This window comes from Oreochromis niloticus, linkage group LG4, assembly GCF_001858045.2.
Source record: "Oreochromis niloticus isolate F11D_XX linkage group LG4, O_niloticus_UMD_NMBU, whole genome shotgun sequence".
NCBI lineage: Eukaryota > Metazoa > Chordata > Actinopteri > Cichliformes > Cichlidae > Oreochromis > Oreochromis niloticus.
Window position 1 is genome coordinate 11,014,313 of NC_031969.2, and position 22,079 is coordinate 11,036,391.

A 22,079-nucleotide genomic window follows, 5' to 3' on the forward strand; every position below is an offset into this window, starting at 1 on the left:
AAAAATAGAATATTCTTTTAATTACAGCTGACAGCAGTTTACACAAGTTTATTTCCTTAAGCATAAAGATCATCCACAGACAGTGCATTTAAATTATATATATTACATAGTTTGTCAGCCCAACGTTTCTTATTTTCTCTTCTTTTGTATTTACAGGCAGAGCTGTGCTCCTTCACCTTTGATTGTCATTACCTACACTAAAATAGACTTTATGTATTTAGATTTACGTCTCTGTGCCTTTGCTGACGTCAGTTCTAAAGTAAAACCTTTGCACACGATACTTGTTAGACTTATCTTAGCACAATCAGCACGTCACAATGCAGATGGCGTGCTCTACACACCTTTGGCAACACTTAGGCTATAACACTGACAACAAGGTCTCAACTCAGACACCTCTGTGCAAAACACGCATATTGTACATGACCACAGTGAATGTTACAGTTGGCAAACATACAGCACACACTGTTTCCATGATGTGAAGTTCACATAGCTGCTTCCCTTCAGCTGTGAAAGCAACAAGGAATTAGAGGAAGTAATAAAAGAAGACTAGATTTCAACTGAGTTCTTAGAGTCTGCGGCTAAATGTGCACATCCTGTGTGAAAGGCTGTCATTACGCTGAAACATTACACAAGCAAGTAAAATGATGGTGCCATGCATTTGAAAAGACAGTGCAACGCTTAGACGCAGGCAGAACAAAAATTGAACGCATTGAGAATCACAAAAGCTGTTGTGCATGGCTGCTTTTTGGATTACGTTTGGATTACATACCATCCCAGTCTGTGCCAGGAAATTATCTAAAAAAGTTCAAAGAAAAGGCTTAGTTTGCTTCCCATAATATTGCATTCTATCCCTCATAAGCTTATAGACCACCTACAAAATCTGGCTCACTATTGCCCTCAAATGGTGAGACACTAAACTACACCTCCGTATATTTGATTTTTCTCAGGATACTCTTCCTGACACAACTCCAAAGTCATTTACATTTCCTTCTGGGATCAAAACTGAGATCTTTTGCTTTTTAGGTGACACTGTAAGCCACTACACTATGGAGCCACTTTGTCAGTTAAGATTAAAAACATGCACAAAGCTTCTCAAAAATGCTAGAAGGAATATTTTTCACATTGAAGCATCAGTAACTCAGAATAAAGTGAAAAGTTTATCCAAAAAGAAAGTTGTTTCTTGTGCAGAGAAAGTGATAGGTCCTCTTTTGATAAAATCTTCCTATGAATTATGCAGGCTAGTGCGCTGCTCTTGCATGAAGGCTGTGGGGAGGTGGCAGTACCCTGACGCCTGTACGGTGGCCCCTTCAGGCCAGTTGGTGAAAGGTCCCGACGTGTATTCTGGCAGTTTGCCCCCAATGGTGGGCTCACTAAAGCCAGGCTTGATGTCCGAGTTAACGAGCCACAGTGTTGGATCATTGCACCGCTGGTCCTGCTCAGCACTGTCACACCAGTGTGTGCTCGTGTTTTCATCACAGTGGGACATGAGGTCCTGTGTGGATCTGGAGATGCTGTGTCTGGGCAGACACACATAGCCTTTGCCGTAAAGAGTGAAATTTACAGGAGACGGCGATGCCAAGTCATCTGACGGGGTTTCTGTGTCCATCTCTTCATCGTTGACACTCACTGACTCGGGGGTTGGCTCCGGCGACTGTCAGATAAGAAACAGTGCTGTTTAGTCTTCAATCAAATGCCTTAATTTTTCTTTTTTTCTATCTTTACCATTGATTTTTGCTCATTTATGGTTTGCTATACATAGATTCAAGTAACACAGTTGTATTTGACACATTCATGAAGGGCACAGTTTGGTGTTTTTCTACGAATCTACATCTTCACTTTCTGTTTCGATGAAACGGCTGGTACAACTTTTATCTCTGTGAATTAAGCGGCCAAAAATCTTGGCTTAGCACAAACACCGGAATCAGTGGGAAACTGCTAACCTGGCACTTCCCATCACAGCTATAGGTGACATTCTGTTTTGTGTGTCTGTTCTGGAAAAAATAAAAACAAAGTGCCAGAACTGCATGCTGTGCTTTTACTGATGCAACAACTGCTGCAGTTAAAACTCAAAGGTTCAGGCTATCAGTCGATAAACCAGTGGGCAATGTCACAGTGGCTGTATCTAGTTTTCATATATAGCTTACAGGGATGTTGTTTTAATAGGACCAGAGACTTTCTATCATTGCACCTAATTAAGAAATTATCTAAAATTCTAGACGATATAGTGTGTAAAGTGTGTTCTATTAAGTAAAGTAGTCCATACAGTATGTGTTCATGCAAAATTGATTAAGGCTAGTTTAAGTTTAAATTGAGAGTTTAATGTTTTTGGTTTTCAGGCCCTGGACACATGACAAATGACTTGGTTAGAGTTTCTGAGCAGCTGACCCGACAGAGGATGTATGGCCCGGTGAAGCTTATCGCAGACGTGTCAGAGATGTTAACCTCCTCAGTAGGAGAGGGCAGGTTATCACAGCTCCAGCAACCCTCATCCTGATCCAGGTACTTTTTTTCTGTGTCCTTGGTCGGCCACAGCGAAGCTTGTGATGAGCTGCAGGGGGAGAAAATAAGGATTTTATTGATTTATGTAACAGTTCGTCATTTTGCTATTCACTTTCCGGGAGCTACACCCAGTGATTGGTGACATTCAGGAGCACCGAACAGTCTGTCTGTGTGAGTTATCTAAGGGAACAGCTATAGACTATCACTCATGCTGAAAGCGTTTTCTTTTACTAAAAAAAAATTTGCAGACCTCTGGACAGGTCAAGTGTGAAACATATTACCATGTAGATAAGACGTCCAGTTGTTGCACTTTACAAATATACGGCTTTTCAGTCTGCGTAAGGGTCGGACTGCCGGGGGACTGGATCGCAAATAGATGTAGAAAAAAAAAGGAAATACATATTTACATATAAAAACAGCAAGTGTGCAACATTTATATAAAGATAAAGAAGTAGCAAAAAAATAGCAAACTGTAAACTGAACCAGTCTTACCATCAACTCTGACAGGATTTTGCTTTTTCCTGGAGAAGGAACTGAGTCCACCCACACAGTTATCTTCCTAGTGGTTAAAATTTATGCAAATAGGGTTGAATTTATCATTTAAAACATCATTCTTATGAAATTAGAACATAATAAATGCATTATTTATACTTTTGATGGCAGTAGTTAATTTTTGCTTTACACAAATAATGTACCTCTGACAAGCTGGAACGATGCGGTACAGAACGAGGAAGACTACAACCACTACTGCAGTGATAAATGTATAGATCAAGGTTGTGGGGGACCAGACTGTTGGTGTGGAAAACAGAATTAATGATCGTGTTATTGGGGGAATGACATGAATCATGATATGCTTTTTTTTTTTACTTCTTCAGAGAAAAAAACCATTGGAAATAAAGCCCACAAACCTTCATTAGTGGTCCACTCCACAGGATCCGTCCACTCTGATGGGATTCCTTCATACTTTGAACCTGATCCAGGGACAACCAATGACCTAACTTTGACCTGGTAAACCTGGAGCGGGGCTAAAGATTTTCCAAGGAGGGTCCAGGAAGTGAAATCCTTTACTTCCAGTAGCGTAGAAGAATTCTAAAAAACCGTACACATATATATGTGTACGTGATTTTTGTTTGTTTGTTTCAGTTACGTCACCTTTAAGTTAGTACGTCTTTTATAGTTAATGGGAATGAGTTGCAATACAATTATCAAGATTAAAAACAAATGAACAGTGATATTAAGGCTTCTTACCTCATCTTGTTTCCTGTAATAAAGGACCTGATAATACAGGCCGTGTTTTTCACTTTTGTTTGGTTCGGTCCATTTTACGATCCAGTTATTGTCTTTTTCCGTCACATTTACATGCTGTGGGGGGTTGGGACGAACTGTGAAATAAGAGCAATGCAGAGAAGTTCGTTTATAGCTAAAGTTATTGTGGAAAGTTTTATGCATATTTAACAGCTGTGTGTGGTATCACTTTTGCCTTGTGATTTAGTGTCTGTACTCGTTTATCTTGCCAAGTGGGGACTTTAATCTTACTGCCCACTAACCCGTAAGGACTTGTATTACTGTGGAGACTAAAATTAGCCCACGCTATTTTTTTTAAGGTAATATTAAATTTTAGGGTAAAATTAGATTTTAGATTTCACGTCTGGGCAGAGATTAGGCATCCATTTGTTAAGTTCATTGAATAACTTTAGGGAATGCATTATGCCAATGAATAAGCCCCACAGGGTGTAGTTGGTTAGTGTGTGTGTGTGTGTGTGTGTGTGTGTGTGTGTATGCCTGTTTGTTTTGTCATGACAGACTGTAGTGGAAAGTACCAAAAGGGGTCTTAAGCATTTTGGCAGATACATATATATATATATATATATATATATATATATATATATATTGAGTACAGTCACATGTAGTGTATAGTGTATAGTATAGAGAATGGATGAATGAATTTGGATGGAAATCATTTTTACTAAAAAAAAGAAGCAGTCACCACACTGTTGTGACTAATGTATACCAGAGGCAATATAGAGACGAGGTATATAAGTAGCAGATAGCTGAATGATGATAGTCTGAATTCTAGATAATTCATTTAGACGGAATGAGTGCAATAGTGCTATTTAAACAGTAGGTGGGGCTACTCAATCAAGACCCTTTTTTCTAAGCGCTCCTTGAGTGTCGATTTGGAATTTAGAAGAACAAGCATTATTCCCAGGTTGGAGCACCCAACCAGAATGCTGTAGCTCCAGTCATGCTTACTCACTGTTTTGGTAGAGTTTAAAAATCTTGGCACTGTGTGTTGGCTGGAGGTTCAGCTGCAGATGTTCTGGGTCTGTGACAGACAGCGTGCAGCTGTACCTCAGCATCATCCTGGTGAGGTCAGAAGTGACTGTTTGGCTCAAACAGCATCTCTTAAACCTGAAAGGAGAGGTTAAAAGCAGAGGAAATGACATGAACGGTCTGATAAATGGATGGACGAATGATGAAGGTGCATTTTTCATTTCCAGCCAGGTGGTGTTGCCAGCGTCACGCTCAACTTACGGCGCATTCTCATTGTGTCGACAGGCCAGCTGGTAGGTAATGATGTGAGCCAGCTCTCTGCTCACTTCCCAACTACACGTTACCTCCTTCTCTCCGTCCAGTACACAATGCAAAGTGGGAAGCTGCCCAAAGTCTGTGGCCCAAGACAGAAAAAAAGAGCTAATAACAACAGCTTCAAAGCCCCAGACTTATCTCTAACTCCAATAAAATTGGACAGAGGGAGAAGATTAGAAATGTGAGGAAAGCAGATAAGAGTGTGGGTCTCCTTAAGAAGGAAAAGGCACTACTTGTGCAAAATTATTCAATATATTAAAGATGCCAAACCATTTATTCAGAGCTGAAGTTGAACCGGTTTGTTTAATTTACCTTCTTTAGTGTGCCAGGTCACCACAGGACTCCAGTCACTCCACAGGCTCATGCTGGCCCGGGCCCTCACTCTGGCTTCATACCTGTGACCTGGATGCAACAGCTGCCTCTCAAGTGTCATACTGGTGTTTGTGACATTCACAGTCTGCAAAGAGAATCAAGTGTTGTGAGTGGCTATAGAATATTTATTTATTGACGTTTATTCAAGGTTAAAGAAGTATTTGGATCAGCTACTGAGTTCTGTGTGCATTCTTATTTTATATTTCAGGTTTTTAGCTACCTAGAATGTAAATGTATGTTTGTGTTATTTGTTTAAATCCAAACTGTGAATGTGTTAGTATGCTTATGTGTGAATTCAGAACCTCCCCAGGTGTATCCTAATCTGTTTTTTCTATTTCTTTAACGCTGCCAGGCTTCTGACTCAAGGGTCTCGTGGGTTTGAAGCTTTCCTGTGAGAGGAAATCTAAAAAGTGATTTATAGGCATCAGGTCACTGGTTTCATTATTATTGCTAAATATATTGCAAGGAAGTATGAAGAGTGTTAAATGCTACCTCGGTTTCTATTTTCGACCTTTCAGTTAAACTGACGTGCTACAAAGATGAGGCGTTTTCAATCCAGTTATGAGCTTGCATGCGCGATGCTTACCACCCAGTTGTCCTCTCTGTGCGTCCTGTAGCTGAGCTGATAGGTGAGGTTTTTGTTCAGGGATGAGGAGGGAGGGTAGGGGCTGGACCAAATGAGCTTTCGGCCACCATCAGCTGCATTGTGCGTGGAGAGACTCGCTGGTGAGAGTGCTTTCACTGTAAAAACGCAAAAGCGCACAACAATCCCCCCAGTGTTTAGTTTCACTCGAATGCTAAAGGAAACATAACAGAATGAATGTTAAACTCACGGTGCTGTAAAAGATGAAGAGTCTTGTGCCGGACAGAGGAGCAGACGCTCAAAGTCTTGTTTGGGAGGAAGAAGGCGTTGTGTTTTAAGCCGATGCCAAACGCATTGGCTTTATATCTACAGCGGACATCCCTGTGCTTAGCCGCATCTCTAGGATCAAGCGACTCAGGCTCGCATTTCACCTTGCTGCAAGGACATGAACACAGAGTTATTCCTTGAAAAGGCGTCCCATGTATCTTTTTTTTCTGTTTGCTTCTTCTCATCTTTTGTCCTTTTTTTTTCACCTTCCAGCTCCTGTATCGACCCAGAGCTCCAACTGTGTGTTTATGTGTTGCCTCCACTTGCAGTGGACATGGGACATGTAGTTATTATGGCATTGTAATGATTCCAGTATTGAAGACACTGAGCAGAAAAAGAAAAACATTTTGGGTAATCGGGCAGTCTCTCAAAATGATTATAATTATATAAAAAAAAACAATTAAGATATTCTTACACTTCACCTTTCATAACAAAATACATTTCATATGACAGTTAGCCTTCTTGCTTTAGTTTTCCTCAGAACTTTTATCAGATTTTAGGTGCTTATGGCACGATTTGCATGAAAAACTATTATTAGCTAAATATGCAAAAGTCACTGCATTTTAAAATGAAAGCAAAATAAAAATTAAAAACAAAAACTGTAGTTGTTTGAAGGATTACACCGGGCATATATTTACCATTTTGTGAGTTGCTGATCTCCTGGATTACACAATGATCTGAACCGGAGAAAAGAGCCAGCTTAGGAAGCTTTGCCAAAAGCAGAAGCCAGAAGAGAGGCATCATTGTTGCGGACAGTGAGGGCAAGGTGGCCCTTTTGTTATGAGCTGCTCTCCCGAAACTTGCCCAACTGCTTTTACTGATATCATCAAGAAGTCTGTAGACAAGACGGAGCAGAGGGCAATGTGTGAGGCAGAGAGAGAGAGAGAGAGAGAGAGAGAGAGGAGAAGAATTAGTTCATTTACTAGAAACAATGAACAAATGAGTCATGACCACACTACAAGCATTCTTCCGCTTTGAGTGTCTGCTTGTTGTGGGATGTCACCACACATCCGCCTCTCTCTTATCTCTTTTTCTCACATGTGATAGACGCAGATAAAAAGAAATAAACACACTGGGGATCACACACAGCCACACATATGTATGGTTAAGTTGTGTGCGTATGTGTGGGTGTTTGTATATGTGTATGTGTATGAGAGAGGGGTGGGGGAGGGTGGTTTGTTTAGTTTTAAATGTCTCATTTTTTATGTTTTAAAGAGATGTAAACACTGTATGATGACTAAATGTAAAAAACACAAAAGAAAAAAGCCAAATTTTTACCCACATTGCAAAAAGATATCAATTGATTCATGTTGCGTCCACTTTTTGAGTTTTTGACAATGTAAAAACTGTAAAACCTTGTAAATTTTTGACAAATAAATGCAAATTAAATTAAAATGGCATTTTGTGAAATGCATTTGTACATTTTTTTTAACTGATCCTGCAACATGTTTAAATAAAATTTGATGTACAATCATAAAAAACATGAATGCAACCTGAAATGGTAATAAAGTTACAGAAAAATGAGGAAAAAAAAGACTTCAGTTCATTGTTTTAGAATATAAACGGGGGATTTTAAGGATCACTCAGGCATTACTTCTGCCTTTAGAGCTGCTGTTTACAGTAGAAGGTTGGGGGAACCCCCGTTCAGGAGAATGTGGGAATCCAGTATTCACTCTGAAACTAAACAACCTTGTCAACCTGTTATTGTCAGAAGTGCAGTAGGCCACACTGTAGAAACGGAAACCATCAGTTGAGTAGAAATCAAAGACACAATGATTTTCAGAAAATAGCACAACAAATGTAAAAAAACAACCCCCCCCAAAAAAACACAGCACCTGGAAACACCTGTATGTTATTGTATTAAGCTATTTTTTTCAAGTAGTTGTACTCTTACTGTATTTTCTGGGCGATGTTGTAAGCTTTCATAAAGAAAAGTGCGCATGTTTCTGAAGAGTCTCAGACAATTTCTCATCTGATTGCGAAAATTCTGAGCAATTCGAAGGAGAAGAAGTCACAGGATGACATATGCTGGGAATTCATGTCCGTTTTCATGAGCTCCACACATTTTAAAATGAGCTCTAATGAAGCCCAAACAGCAAACCTGTGTATTTGACTTTTGTGGATTTTTATCATTATTTCTAAATAGAGCTGATGCTCACACATCACAAGTCATTAACTTTTAAAATAAATATAGCAACAAGAGTTTCAAGCTGAGAAAAAGTAGCACTTGTGAGAGGCAAGCGTTCACCCCTTTCCTATCTCACCCATGACCTCCAACACAGCCAAGGGTGTATAAAATAAATGGCTCACTTACCTACCATAGATTGTGAAGACTGCTTTTCCTTTGTCCTTCTCTCTCTGTGGCTTCCTTCTTGTCAGCCAGCCGAGAAGTCTGTGGGAGTTTCCTCTGTGACGAGTTCAATTTCCCCTTTTCTGTCCACAGTAGCATTTAATGTCACCTTCACGTCAAATGCATAATCAGCTGTTTTAAATGACAAGCTCCAAAAACATGCCGTCGGATTGCAACATTTCTTGCGAAAAAAGCCAAAGTGCAGAAGGAAGACACAGTGGAGGCTTTTGGTTTAGTTTAGAAGTTTTTAATGTTTTCTGTGTCCTCAGGAACAAAAACACAAATCATACTCGTCGTTTCTGAATTTTAAAAACTTCTAAACTAAACCAAAAGCCTCCACTGTGTCACTGTTCTAATGAGTAAGCAAGTCACAATAATAAGTAAGTAATAAGTAAGTTTCTGGCAACAAATATCTGGCTTACGTGTAAAATGGTACTTATCTCAGGATGGCGAACGTTATCACAAAAGAAAGTAAAAATCTTGACAGTACATATTCTGGTTTTGCGATAAGGCTTTATCAAGATCTGCCAGCCAACGTTTAAGCAGTTAACCAACCACATCCCTTCAGATAATGGCAAATTTTTATTTATGTGGCTTTACCACAGGCTCCTGAAACCTCTGCCTCTCAGTATCACATTCAGGATCCACCACTTCTTTACCTTCTAACGCCATCAGCACTGAATCCACGTTTTAAAGCTTTCTGATTTAAAGCATTATGTGTTCTGAGCTACTTCTTCGCATACTTTATATTTTCCTGCAGTGACTTGGAACTCTCCGTTTTAATCAGAGGTGGGCGTAATGAAGATGTCGTCAAATAATGATCATTCAGTGTTATAACATGTAGAACGCCCACATCTCCTGAGTTTCACATCTTTTTGTCAGATAAATGTACATGAGATTAGATAAGATTAGATTAGATTAGATGACGTTACAGATATTTACCCCTTAAAATATACAGTAAACTCTCACTTTCATTATTTTAAAAAGCTTTATTGAAATGTTCAGTTTGTACCTGAGAACATGAGTTTAAAATAAAAGTAATAACATTTGTTTCAATAAAAAGCTCCTGATCTTTCCTGTTGTGGTACTGAAACTAATTTGAGCTAGACTCTTTCTAGTCTGTTCTACAGCGTTGACTCAAAACACGCAATCAAATAACCACCTCTGGTTACAAAATCACTTATATTTAAACTTCTAAACCCCACATACACTCTTCTTCATCACACACACTTTTCACACTCTAAATAAAAAGTACGTATGCAGTATGTGCACATTGCCAGTATACTATTACATATGTATAAAGTAACTTTTTACTGAATTTTTATCGGCACTCGCAACCTTTTTCACTTTCCTACCAATAGTGATTCCTCAAACTAAATTTGAAACTGAGTAGCTGCTTGACTCACACAAGCTTTTCACATCTTCTTTCACTTAAGCACGAACAGTCATCTAATATGTAGGTATTTGCTCTTTAGGAGTAAATATCTTGCTGCAGGAGAATAATTGTTAATTATTCCTTTTTTTTTTTGCACAATTGATTTCATTTATGCAAAAATGACGTCTTTTTATTTTAATAGACTGACTTTTTTGAGTCAAAAGACAAGAGCAATATAAAGGTGACAGAGTTAGTGTTATTTCTTTCTCGCTTTCCTTTTTTCTTTTTTAGCCCCATACTGTAACTTCCTGCCAAAAATGTTTTTAACACCTCAGTCAGAACAAAGTTGATGATGAGCTTAGATACTGTATGACCAGTTCCTCATTTCAGCTAATGACACTCACTCACACATTTCACAAAAAAAGCTAAAAAAAAAAGGACAATTTATTGAGTTCAATGCACAAAATATTCTTAGAGGTCACATGTGCAAGAGGGTCAAAATAATTAAATGTCTTCAATAAATTTGCACAGCTTGTTTGCTACATTAAAAAAATGCTATCATGAGCAATCAACCACTTGTGACTGCTGATACAGAGCTGTCAGTGTTATCACTTCAGTGTGGGTTTGGCGTGAGTCCAGACGACATGGGAAAACTAGAATAGTTTCTTTCTCTAGAGGCTTTATAAAAAAAAAAAAAACTCCCTTTGCTTCTAAGAAGTGATGAGGAACTCACCAATCAACATGCTGAACTTCACATACGGCCCCGAGGTTTGAGTCAAGAAAAGACGAGTATGAAGTATGATCTAACAAGAAGTACATAACAACTATTCTTACGTTTTGTTTTGGAAATGCGTCATCAGCGGATCAAAAAATAACATGAGAAAGATCAGTGTTTGAAGAAAGCTGGTAGCTGGTAGTGACTTTAAAAGGTGTTGCTTTTCAAAGCATGCCATGCAAAATGTGCAGCAATAGTATACAGATATAATTTAGAGCTTTAAAACATTTTACTTTGCACCCCTGATATGGCAAGATAATCAATAGCGCAACTCTAAAACGAATAATCTACATGTAATGCTTTTTTTTCTTCCTTTTTCTGTTTTGCAGGTTCTGAGGTCGCTTTCCTCACAGCTTATTTCAGCCTCGACCGTGCCCCCTAGTGATCTTGAGCTACAACTGTTGATCTGCAGGGTGGATGGACGGAGGATAAAGAGCAGTTTAAGAGACTGTTACTGTTAAGCTTTTGGTCTTCTTAACAGAAAACAGTCACTTGATCTTAATCTAAATACTAAAAGTATTTGTTAAGCTAAACAAATTCACAGTACAGCAAATTACACATATTTAAATTAATGTGTGGTTTTAAATTGGTTTCTACTTGAGTGACGAGTAAATGACATCAGTCCCAGAAATCACATTCCCCAGACTAAGTGCCAAATGTTTCTATTGTAATTGAATTCAGTCTCATGCATAATTCAGAAACCTGACGCATGAGCACATTCCAGTGTGGAAGGAAAGTTTATCCGGTAAAATTCTGCCAGGTAACTATTTCCAAATCATTTGAACACAACATATGTAAACAGTTACGTGTGATTTACTTTTTACATACTACTTACTTTAAGCTCATTCATGCACATAAATATGCTTTACCTCTGTTTTTTGCTCAGACAGGTTTTTATTAGAAATTATCCAATAGTTTTAGAAAGAACCACTCCCAACTCCATCTTAAAATATTATATTTCTTTTATGAAGAGGAGACTTAATGGTTGGGAACCATAGCTTTAATCTATAATAATGAACAATGTGGTGTTTTTAATTAGATTATTAGATTACTATTGGTATTATCCTAATATATAAAGTCAGTAAAACTATCTATCTATCTATCTATCTATCTGTCTATCTGTCTATCTGTCTATCTGTCTGTCTATCTATCTATCTTTAGTGTATATTGTGTTTTTCGAACTTAAGACATAGATGCAATTGAATGATGTTGTTCAATTGCTGTGTGATAGAGCTACATCAAATTATTGCAATCCTTCACTAAATACTTGAAATAATTAAAAAAAAAAAAAGTACTTTCATACTGTCTCTGGCTTTTTTATGGCACAGGTACAGTTTCATCCAATGCTAAAGCACTCTTAAGGTGTCACACTAACCAACACAAATGCATGGCAAGAAAGATCTGAAGTGCTTTGGTCCCTATATTTGCACGTCTGGTTTAATTTGACTACAGTTTAAGGAACCGTAGCGGTTAAAACTTAGAGTGGGAATGTGACTTCTCTAGCGAAATAATTTTACATGATTTACATGACTGAACCTAAAACAACAGGAAACTTATTTCCTTTTCAGCACCAGCAGTCAAACTGCTATGCATCCTGTTCACCCTTGCGGGCAAATGCACAGATAAAGTAAAAGACAGACAACACATTAGGATTTACTTTGTGTGTGTGTGTGCGTTTCTGAGTGTGCATTTTTACTCTTTGGAAGTATTTTTAAATGTCTCTGTTATTTGTCTCACTTTTTTCCCTTACTTTAATAATAACAGCAACATTCTGCTTGAACTCCTGCCTTTTGTTGTGTTAAGAACAGTGAATTCATGATGGCGACTGTAGGATTTCATTTGATGATACAGCAACAAACTACTTCTTTTGCTAATTTTGGACAGGCAGGCTGCTGGATTACCACCAAATGGTGGACACCAGAGGTGAGGGGAGCCACCAAGCTGAAGAAGGAGTCCTACCGGGCTTGGTTAGCCTGTAGGACTCCGGAGGCAGCTGATAGGTACCGACAGGCCAAGCGGAATGCGGCGCGGGCAGTGCCGGAAGCAAAAACTCGGGTGTGGGAGGAGTTCGGAGAGGCCATGGAAAAAGACTTTCGGACTGCCTCAAAGAGATTCTGGCAAACCATTAGGCGACTTGGGAGGGGAAAGCGGTGTTCTACCTGCACTGTGTATAGTGTGGGTGGAGTGCTGCTGACTTCGACTGAGAAAATTGTCAGGCGGTGGAAGGAATACTTCGAGGATCCCCTCAATACCACTGGCACGTCTTCCGTGGCGGAAGCAGAGTCTGGGGACGAAGGGGATGACCCGCCAATCTCTGGGGGTGAGGTCACTGAGGCAGTTAAACAACTCCTTGGTGGCAGAGCCCCTGGGGTGGACGAGGTCCGCCCCGAGTTCCTGAAGGCTCTGGATGTTGTAGGGCTATCTTGGTTGACACGTCTCTGCAATGTTGTGTGGAGATCAGGGGCAGTACCCCTGGACTGGCAGACCGGGGTGGTGGTCCCCATCTTTAAGAAAGGGGACCGGAGGGTGTGTTCCAACTACAGGGGAATCACACTCCTCAGCCTCCCTGGGAAAGTCTATGCCAGGGTGCTGGAGAGGAGAGTCTGTCCGTTAGTCGAACCTTGGATACAGGAGGAACAATGCGGTTTTCGTCCTGGTCGTGGAACACTGGACCAGCTCTTTATCCTCTCAAGGATACTCGAGGGCGCATGGGAGTTCGCCCACCCAGTCTACATGTGTTTTGTGGACTTGGAGAAGGCATTCGACCATGTCCCTTGGGGGGTCCTGTGGGGGGTGCTCTGGGAGTATGGGGTGTCGTGTCTGGCCCATTGTTATGGGCCATTCAGTCCTTATACGACCGTTGCAAGAGCTTGGTCTGCATAGCCGGCAATAAGTCGGACTTGTTCCTGGTGGGTGATGGGCTCCGCCATGGCTGCCCTTTGTCACCGATTCTGTTCATAATTTTTATGGGCAGAATTTCTAGGCGTAGCCAAGTGGCGGAAGGCTTTCACTTCAGTGGTCTCAGGATCTCATCTCTGCTTTTTGCAGATGATGTGGTCCTGTTGGCTTCATCAGGTGATGGCCTCCAGCTCGCCTTGGAACCGTTCGCAGCCGAGTGTGAAGCAGTGGGAATGAGAATCAGCACCTCCAAATCTGAGGCCATGGTCCTCAGCCGGAAAACGGTGGAGTGCCCATTCCGGGTCAGGGACGAGACCCTGCCCCAAGTGGAGGAGTTCAAGTATCTCGGGGTCTTGTTCACGAGTGATGGGAGAAGGGAGCGGGAGATCGACAGACGGATTGGTGCAGCGGCTGCAGTGATGCAGGTTTGTTGTGGTGAAGAGAGAGCTGAGTGTAAAAGCGAAGCTCTCAATTTACCAGTCGATCTACGCCCTGTGAGATTATTATATTATCTTATGCCATGTTATATCCCTAATTAATGATTGTGAAATTATTATGTAGTTTTAGTTTGCTTTATTCTCCTGAAGAGGTGATAACTATTAGATTTATTAAACTGATTTGTATTAGATTAGACTGCTGATTTATTGTGAATGAATGATATTGTTTTATGATGCATTATACTGCTGAGTTATAAGAAATACCGTTTTCAGAGAGTCATGGCCTTATTTGTCTGATTAGAAGAGAACAGAACATACCAGAGAGGTTTTCTGCCCCATCTCATCAGGAGGAGATAAAACAAGGAGCCGAGGTCATAACTTAGGCGCCGTGTGAGAGAAAGAATGTGAATGTTTAGGCTTTTACGACTAGGTGGGGGCCACTAGAGGCTATAAGAGGCTGAGTAACCCTCCACCAGTTTGAGATTTGCTGTGACCCTCTGCATGCAGGTCTCCCCATCATGATGGTTTATGCTCAAAAGTGTTGAATTGTATGGAAATAAATAATGGTTGATTGAGCATTTATACACCGAGTATTGTCCTTCCTTCAGCCCAAAGATTAAAAGAATTGGGAGATTTTAACAACTTGGTGCCATGACCCGGATCTTTGGTGTGCTGAGGAAGGGCAGATTTGGCCTGTGGTGAGATCGTGAGGCGAGGCGAACAGAGGTCCAAACATAAAAAGGTAAGCACAGCCTGTTGTATTATAAATACCAAATGTGCATATTGGGCTTTCCAAATTAATCTGTTCGCTGAGTTACACGTATTTTCACATTAAATTTGTCGGTGTCTGCTTTTCGGCACAAGATACTAACATCATAAGTTGAGGCTGAATTCCAGTGTGTCATAGGAACTGCCTCTAACAAGAAACTAATAACATACTACGTTGAGTCTAGTTGCAGCCCACGTTACCTTCCACATTTAATTTTGTCTATGACTGGCTTCTGTTGCAAGAAACGGTGAAAACTTCTAAGACGCAGCCAAAGTTTAGCATATGAAATAGAGGTGAAATAGAGTCTGGCTTGTGGTGCGCTTGCATTTCAAAGGTGAGCTCAGAGGTTTCTGTGTGTGTTTTTGCGTGTGAGACGTGCTCTTTGTGTGTTTCTGTGTGTGAAATATGAACATGGTGACAGTGACGGTTAATGTGTGAATAGGAGGACACTAGAGCGGAGACACATTTTAGGATCCAAGGTTGACGCCTAGTGTACCTGTGGAAATTAATTTTGCCCTGGGGTTGGCTCCCCCACCGTGCGTTGGACGCGGCGTACGGACCAGCGGTGTCTGGAGGTCCAGGTTTATCACCTGAGAGCTGAGGGCCCTCAAACGATAACAGAATAACACTGAAACTGCTGCATAATCACGGGTTTACATTTATTCTGGACTAGAACAAGACACATTTTGAGATCAAAGGTTGAGTTCTATATTAGTGAAAAATAAAAAAGGGTCGAATTCCTCGTTTCAGTGGTTGAAATTGTTGTGTGCCTGTCCCCTGACCAGTGTGAAATTAAATAAAGAGGGAATTTGGAGCCACATAGAGATAGACGGGCATAATTGGGTGTATTACTCTGTGGTGTAATAAAAAAAAAAGAGAGAGAGGCAGTAAGAGGCGTGTAGTGGTGTGAAATATGTTGGGTTTTAAATCTGACGTAGAGAAAGGAGAAATAAAGTGAGAGTGGAGAATTATTGAGAAGTAGAGAGAGGAATGTGTTGGGAGACTGGCGTGCAGTTTATGCTGTCAAGGTGGGCGTGTTGCCTGCTTGTCTATTTAACAATGATGAAAATGATATTAAATAAATCTCTTAGTGTGTTAATACAGGTGGCTACGGACCTGGACCAACCGCCCACCACAAGCACAGCGGCCGAAGCAAAATTATAGTAATGGAAACCACACCCAGCAAGAATCAGCAGCTGTGGAACTGACAGCAGTGAGGAGAGAATTAGAGGAGAAATGAAGGTTTTAAGAGCACATAAAATTCGGTTGAAATTTGGGGCCAACGGACTTGTGGAGGTTGGGAAGGCGTCCGGAGCATCGCAACAAAAGGTGAAACTAAAACACACACGCAATGAAAAGCAGCTTACATTCACGAACACGTGAAGATTTTCCAGCAAGGTTAAAGCAGCGAAAATTAACATACACCTGTTGTTAAAGGATGAATTTTATCTATTACTAACAAATAAACTCTCTGGGTTGCAGGACAACAATTTAACTTCAAAGAAAAAGAAAATAAAGAGACTGGTAAGACCAACCAGTGATGAAACAACAAATTTAGTGGTTAAGTGATTACTCAAGGAAGGAAAATTCCTTTTTTGTGCTTTTAAACATGATCTTAAGAATTTAAACATGTACCTGTGTTGTCTTGTCAACTTGGTGGGTTATGAGTTGATTACATCGCGAGAAAAAACGAAAAAAGGGGGAGAGAAGGCTGACACAGGGCCTGGCCCGGTGTTTCTCCCCTCTCTGAATAACACAGCCAAAACAACATCATTTTCCTGTTCGTCTGTTGTTGTTTTGTTTTTGTTTTTTCTTCTCTTTATGGTTTATTACAGGCTGCTTTGCCGGCCCTGAAAGCCGAGGCTGACCTGGACTCCTGCTCTCCCCTCTACCATCTTCGACGTGACCCTGACCAAATGCTGCAGCAGCTGCACCCACCACAACAACCTGAAAATGTCAACAGTGCTGCAGGAAAGCGATCTCATGCTGCGGAGACGGAGAGCGCTAAACCTAAGGCCCGTTTCACTACACGGGGGAAAATTCTCAGACAGCTTCAGCTGACAGAGCTGTGACGAGACGCCCAATAAGCCCGGATGAAAAGTAAGGCTGAGCATCATAATGCTCACCTTGATAACTCTGCATTAAAACTGTGCAGGGCAGTGATGGACCAACATGGATGATCGGGCAGCAAAAAGGGCGTGCCAGACACAGGAGGAGCAACTGAGAAGAGCAACAGAAGATGATGCAGGTTTTACCTGCGGTGAGCATGGACACTGGAGAAAAGGACTGCACCAATTGGGGTCAGAACCAGGACGGACTGAACTTTGAACAGCAGCAGCAATGGTGGCAAGCAGACTGAAAAGGAGGAGGGCAGGACCCCAGGGCATGCTTCAGGCCATGGTTTACCCAAGACACCAGAACAGGAAAGTGATGAACACACACACACATGTCTACACACACACCGATTCAGAATGAAGTGAAATACACACATGAACAGATGCGCACTCGTTGATTGAGTGAGAAATGACACACACACACACACAAATCGAAATGCTGATTCACTGAGAAGTGATACACACACATACACATGCACACGCTTGTGCAATGAAGAGTGATGCACACACACACACACACACACGCTGGTGCAATGAAGAATGCTTTGCTAACAAATGCTTATGCTGATACGCAAAATGCTGCACACAAACATCCCAGTACATAATTTTATGAGGAGCCATTGATTACTTAGAATACGTTTTATGTGACCCAGAGAGCATTTATGTAGATTTAAGGAACAAGGTCTAAAACAGTTTGGTTATGAAAACAATGTCGGCGCGTGATGTCTGTTTATGGCTCAAGGCCTTGACTGAATTCTTTGCTGTGCTTCACACAGCCCTGGTGAGGAACAGTGGCACAGAGTGAAAATGATGAACTAATAGAGTAAGTTTTAGGTCGGAGTACCGCATTTTCTGTGATTGAGATTTAATTCAAGGAGGAACAAAAGGTGCTACGGTACCTGAGGTTCTCATTTCTACACAATATTGTCCCGGCAGGAAGCAAAACTTTCCTGTGAATTTCTGGTTGATTTTTGGGTTTTGCTTAGCGCTAGCTTGATTTTATCAGTGAGCTTTGGGTTGTGTTCTTTCTCTAAGAGAAGAGAGAGATGGTTTTATGCTTGAACATGTCTGCAACGGGCCCTAGTATGTGTTATTCTATTAGTATTTTGTTGGTTACGTCTGTTTTCGTTTTTGTTACAGTGCACTGAGATAAGAACATCTGAGAGGTGTGATCTCCCGGTGGTGATATTTTGTGAGTTCATGATTTAACAATCAGCTCTTTAAACCAGGCCTGAAAAATTGAAATCTAAAGTGTTATGAAATATTCTTACCGAAAATAGTTGCAAAGTGTGTTTCTCCATGATTGTAATGGGCTTGGGAGAAATTCACTTATAGGGGACACTGATCACGTGAGATGCAAAGTCCTGAGTCTAAAAGGATTGCAGCGAGTCAATCCAGTCCAAAAAACAAGGAATTGTTTTCCTTTTAAAATGATGACGTCATCTTGCTGGTGATGGATGCTCGAATAGGTTGCGCGGGAGACTCCATTATCAGCAACATCTGGTATGAATGTGTGTGAATGAATGCATGTGACTGGACTGTGATGGACTGACTTGATACTGAGACAAAGACTGCACGAACTTTAGGATTAGTAAATGCTGACAAACAATTCACCCAGCCGGCAAGAGAAGGGTGGATGCTTCGCTTTGTTTTGTTTTGTTTTTGCAGGAGCAGGAGGATAAGAGAGACTGGAGAGGAGAATTTCTGATGCTTTTTGAGATATGATGTCACTAACCTTTTCTTTTAATTTTCTAGCTCCGGTGAATTGACACATGGGAGTGTGTCAAAAAGGGGGAAGTTGAGTTTGAACATCAAACAATGGTTATATGAAAATTTCTATGAGTTTATTTGTGTGTTTAATAATTTAGCTATGGTAAAACTTAAGCTTATAATGTGTTAGAATTAAAAACGGTTAATTTGTTTTTGATTTCTTTTACTAAGCTAAGTAAATGGTAAATGGCCTGTATTTATACAGCGCCTTAACAGTCCCTAAGGACCCCAAAGCGCTTTACATATCCAGTCATCCACCCATTCACACACTGGTGATGGCAAGCTACATTGTAGCCACAGCCACCCTGGGGCGCACTGACAGAGGCGAGGCTGCCGAACACTGGCGCCACCGGGCCCTCTGACCACCACCAGTAGGCAACGGGTGAAGTGTCTTGCCCAAGGACACAACGACTGAGACTGTCCAAGCCAGGGCTCGAACCGGCAACCTTCCGATTACAAGGCGAACTCCCAACTCTTGAGCCACGATCGCCCCGACAGTGGTTATAATCATTTTCATACACACATTGCAAATGTGCTCATAATGAGTTAGCACTCAGTCTTTTGAAGGTCATAAGCTTCATTCGGCGTGACTGTCCGGACTGATATATTGTAGGTATTGACTTTGAGTGCAGAGGATGCAAACACGCTTACACACACATAGATTATGATTAGAATAAGTCCCTGGGTCAGAGAGTCCTGAACATAATATTCTAAACCAAATTTGAATCACTAGAAGAGCAATGGATAACAACATTAGATTATTAAGGCTAGGCAGAGAGGTGTTTTGGTTTTCTGCCTTACAGAGAAAGGAATAGACACCAGACGAGGTCACAGATATATGAGAATCCTTCCAGCAGAGACAGACGTAGGGACTGCCGAGACAGCAACTGGGGTCCAGTGTCATGCAGTTTGGGCTCGTACTAGTCAACCTCAAGAGGAGGGATTCCAGAAGCACAGCAATAACCATGAAGGGGTTGGCGAAAATTCAGGAACACCAGACCAACGAGGTTCGAGAGGCTCTTGGTAAAAAGGGGGACATGGCGGTGACCCCAGAATACACAGATCTTTGTTTGAAATCGGGGCAGAAGCATCCCCTGATCTGTGAACCGACTAAAGGGTGGTCTAACCCCTGAGGTTGAAGAAAGAAGAATCACCCAATTGGAAGACACTGGTTGCTGCAGCAATAAAATAATGGTTAAAAGCTCCTTAGACAGAGGTTCTAGTCTAAGTACATTTGAAGGTATAAGGTAGCACCAAAATGGGGGTGGGAAACTGCAATGTAAAAATAAAGCTGTGGGAGAACTGGAGAGCGATGGGAGTGTCATCAGTAACTACTGTTATTGTTGTTATAATCATAGTTTTTATTGAATCTGAACTGCACAAACACAGAGATTATCGCACATACGGTCCACCCGTTAAAGGGGGACAGAGGGCCTCAAGGGCAAGAAGAAATGGACCTCGTAATGTTGGATTGCAAGATGTAAGTGATCTCTTTGAAAAAGAGATCAAAAGGGGGAATTGTGAGATTATTATATTATCTTATGCCATGTTATACCCCTGATTAATGATTGTGAAATTATTATGTAGTTTTAGTTTGCTTTATTCTCCTGAAGAGGTGATAACTATTAGATTTATTAAACTGATTTGTATTAGATTAGACTGCTGATTTATTGTGAATGAATGATATTGTTTTATGATGCATTATACTGCTGAGTTATAAGAAATACCGTTTTCAGAGAGTCATGGCCTTATTTGTCTGATTAGAAGAGAACAGAACATACCGGAGAGGTTTTCTGCCCCATCTCATCAGGAGGAGATAAAACAAGGAGCCGAGGTCATAACTTAGGCGCCGTGTGAGAGAAAGAATGTGAATGTTTAGGCTTTTACGACTAGGTGGGGGCCACTAGAGGCTATAAGAGGCTGAGTAACCCTCCACCAGTTTGAGATTTGCTGTGACCCTCTGCATGCAGGTCTCCCCATCATGATGGTTTATGCTCAAAAGTGTTGAATTGTATGGAAATAAATAATGGTTGATTGAGCATTTATACACCGAGTATTGTCCTTCCTTCAGCCCAAAGATTAAAAGAATTGGGAGATTTTAACAGCCCCTACCCTCAACTATGGTCACGAGCTGTGGGTAGTGACTGAAAGAACGAGATCGTGAATACAAGCCGCGGAAATGGGCTTCCTCCGAAGGGTGGCTGGCCTTTCTCTTAGAGATAGGGTGAGAAGTTCGGCCATTCAGGAGAGTAGAGCCGCTGCTCCTCCACATCGAAAGGAGCCAGTTGAGGTGGTTCGAGCATCTGACAAGGATGCCCCCTGGGCACCTCCTGGGCAAGGTTTTCCGGGCATGTCCCACCGGGAGGAGGCCTCGGGGCAGACCCAGGACATGCCCGAGAGATTATATCTCTCGGCTGGCCTGGGAACGCCTTGGTGTTCCCCCAGATAAGCTGGAGGAGGTAGCTGGGGAGAGGGAGGTCTGGGCTTCTCTGCCTGGGCTGCTGCCCCCGCGACCCGGCCCCAGATAAGCGGAAGAAAATGGATGGATGGATGGATGGAGGCAGGTGGATTTCCACAGACAAAGCAGCTTCATTGCTCTTTTCACAGGTTTGATGATTGAAGCTCAGCTGTGTTTCTCAATAGGAAAAACATTTACTTCGAACAATAAGATCGTAGCTGTAACCCGAACTGTTAGATCAGCGCTCGGGGCATTTGTACACAAGCATGGACCAATCTGTTGTAATCTCTGAGGCAAATGGGAAAGTAATGTAAATTAATGAGATCAATTAATGAGTGTGTGAGACAGAGTGGGCTGTGCCAGAGCTGAAAAAGCAGATAGTCAGTTACTGAACTCCTTATGAAAATTGGCATACGTGCCCAATAAGGATACATTAAAGTAATTACAAAGCACTTCTGCTTAAAACTGAGCTGCGTCCTGCTGGAAGAGACACGTCTGAGCCACTTCCCACTGCTTCTTGGTTTTTGTGCCTTCTTCTATTTTTTCCCCCTTTTTTAATCAATTGGCATGCACAGAAAATGGACAAACAACAAATATTGTAATTGAGCCGGACAGTTGCATTACTGCCTGATTAAATCACTTGCAAACAAGTAAATTCAAATCAAAGCTTGAGATTACGTTTAAAACCTCAATATGACATGTGCTTTTAATATTCAAAGATGAACATCGTTAAGTATTAAACTTAGAAAATGAGTGTCAAGCA

The 22,079-nt window shown here is 41.2% G+C and overlaps 1 protein-coding gene across 2 annotated transcripts; it reads right to left on the bottom strand.

Annotated features, from left to right (window-relative positions):
- Positions 1–8,816, bottom strand: csf2rb (colony stimulating factor 2 receptor subunit beta). 2 transcript variants are annotated; one of them, XM_019358117.2, is made up of 15 exons: positions 8,689–8,816; positions 7,009–7,205; positions 6,577–6,694; positions 6,294–6,478; positions 6,047–6,201; positions 5,401–5,545; positions 5,035–5,167; positions 4,757–4,911; positions 3,748–3,881; positions 3,408–3,588; positions 3,195–3,288; positions 2,992–3,058; positions 2,781–2,860; positions 2,386–2,548; positions 1–1,651 (listed from the first exon to the last, which is right to left on the bottom strand). In XM_019358117.2, the coding sequence occupies exons 2-15, from the start codon at positions 7,112–7,114 to the stop codon at positions 1,223–1,225; spliced, it is 2,145 nt and encodes a 714-aa protein (XP_019213662.1). In that variant the 5' UTR covers positions 7,115–7,205; positions 8,689–8,816; the 3' UTR covers positions 1–1,222. The 2 variants fall into 2 exon arrangements, with proteins under 2 accessions (XP_019213662.1, XP_003443281.2); XM_003443233.4 differs by having other exon boundaries at positions 8,685–8,791.
- Between the last annotated feature and the right edge of the window lie 13,263 nt (positions 8,817–22,079).

Bases quoted from the DNA above. Each gene is read 5' to 3' on its own strand.
- csf2rb (XM_019358117.2), bottom strand. From the start codon at position 7,114: ATGATGCCTCTCTTCTGGCTTCTGCTTTTGGCAAAGCTTCCTAAGCTG. The intron at 6,695-7,008 runs GTAAATATATGC...TTTTCTGCTCAG, and splicing joins GATCAGCAACTCACAAAATG to TGTCTTCAATACTGGAATCA. The intron at 5,546-6,046 runs GTAAGCATCGCG...TTCTCTTTGCAG, and splicing joins ACAGAGAGGACAACTGGGTG to ACTGTGAATGTCACAAACAC.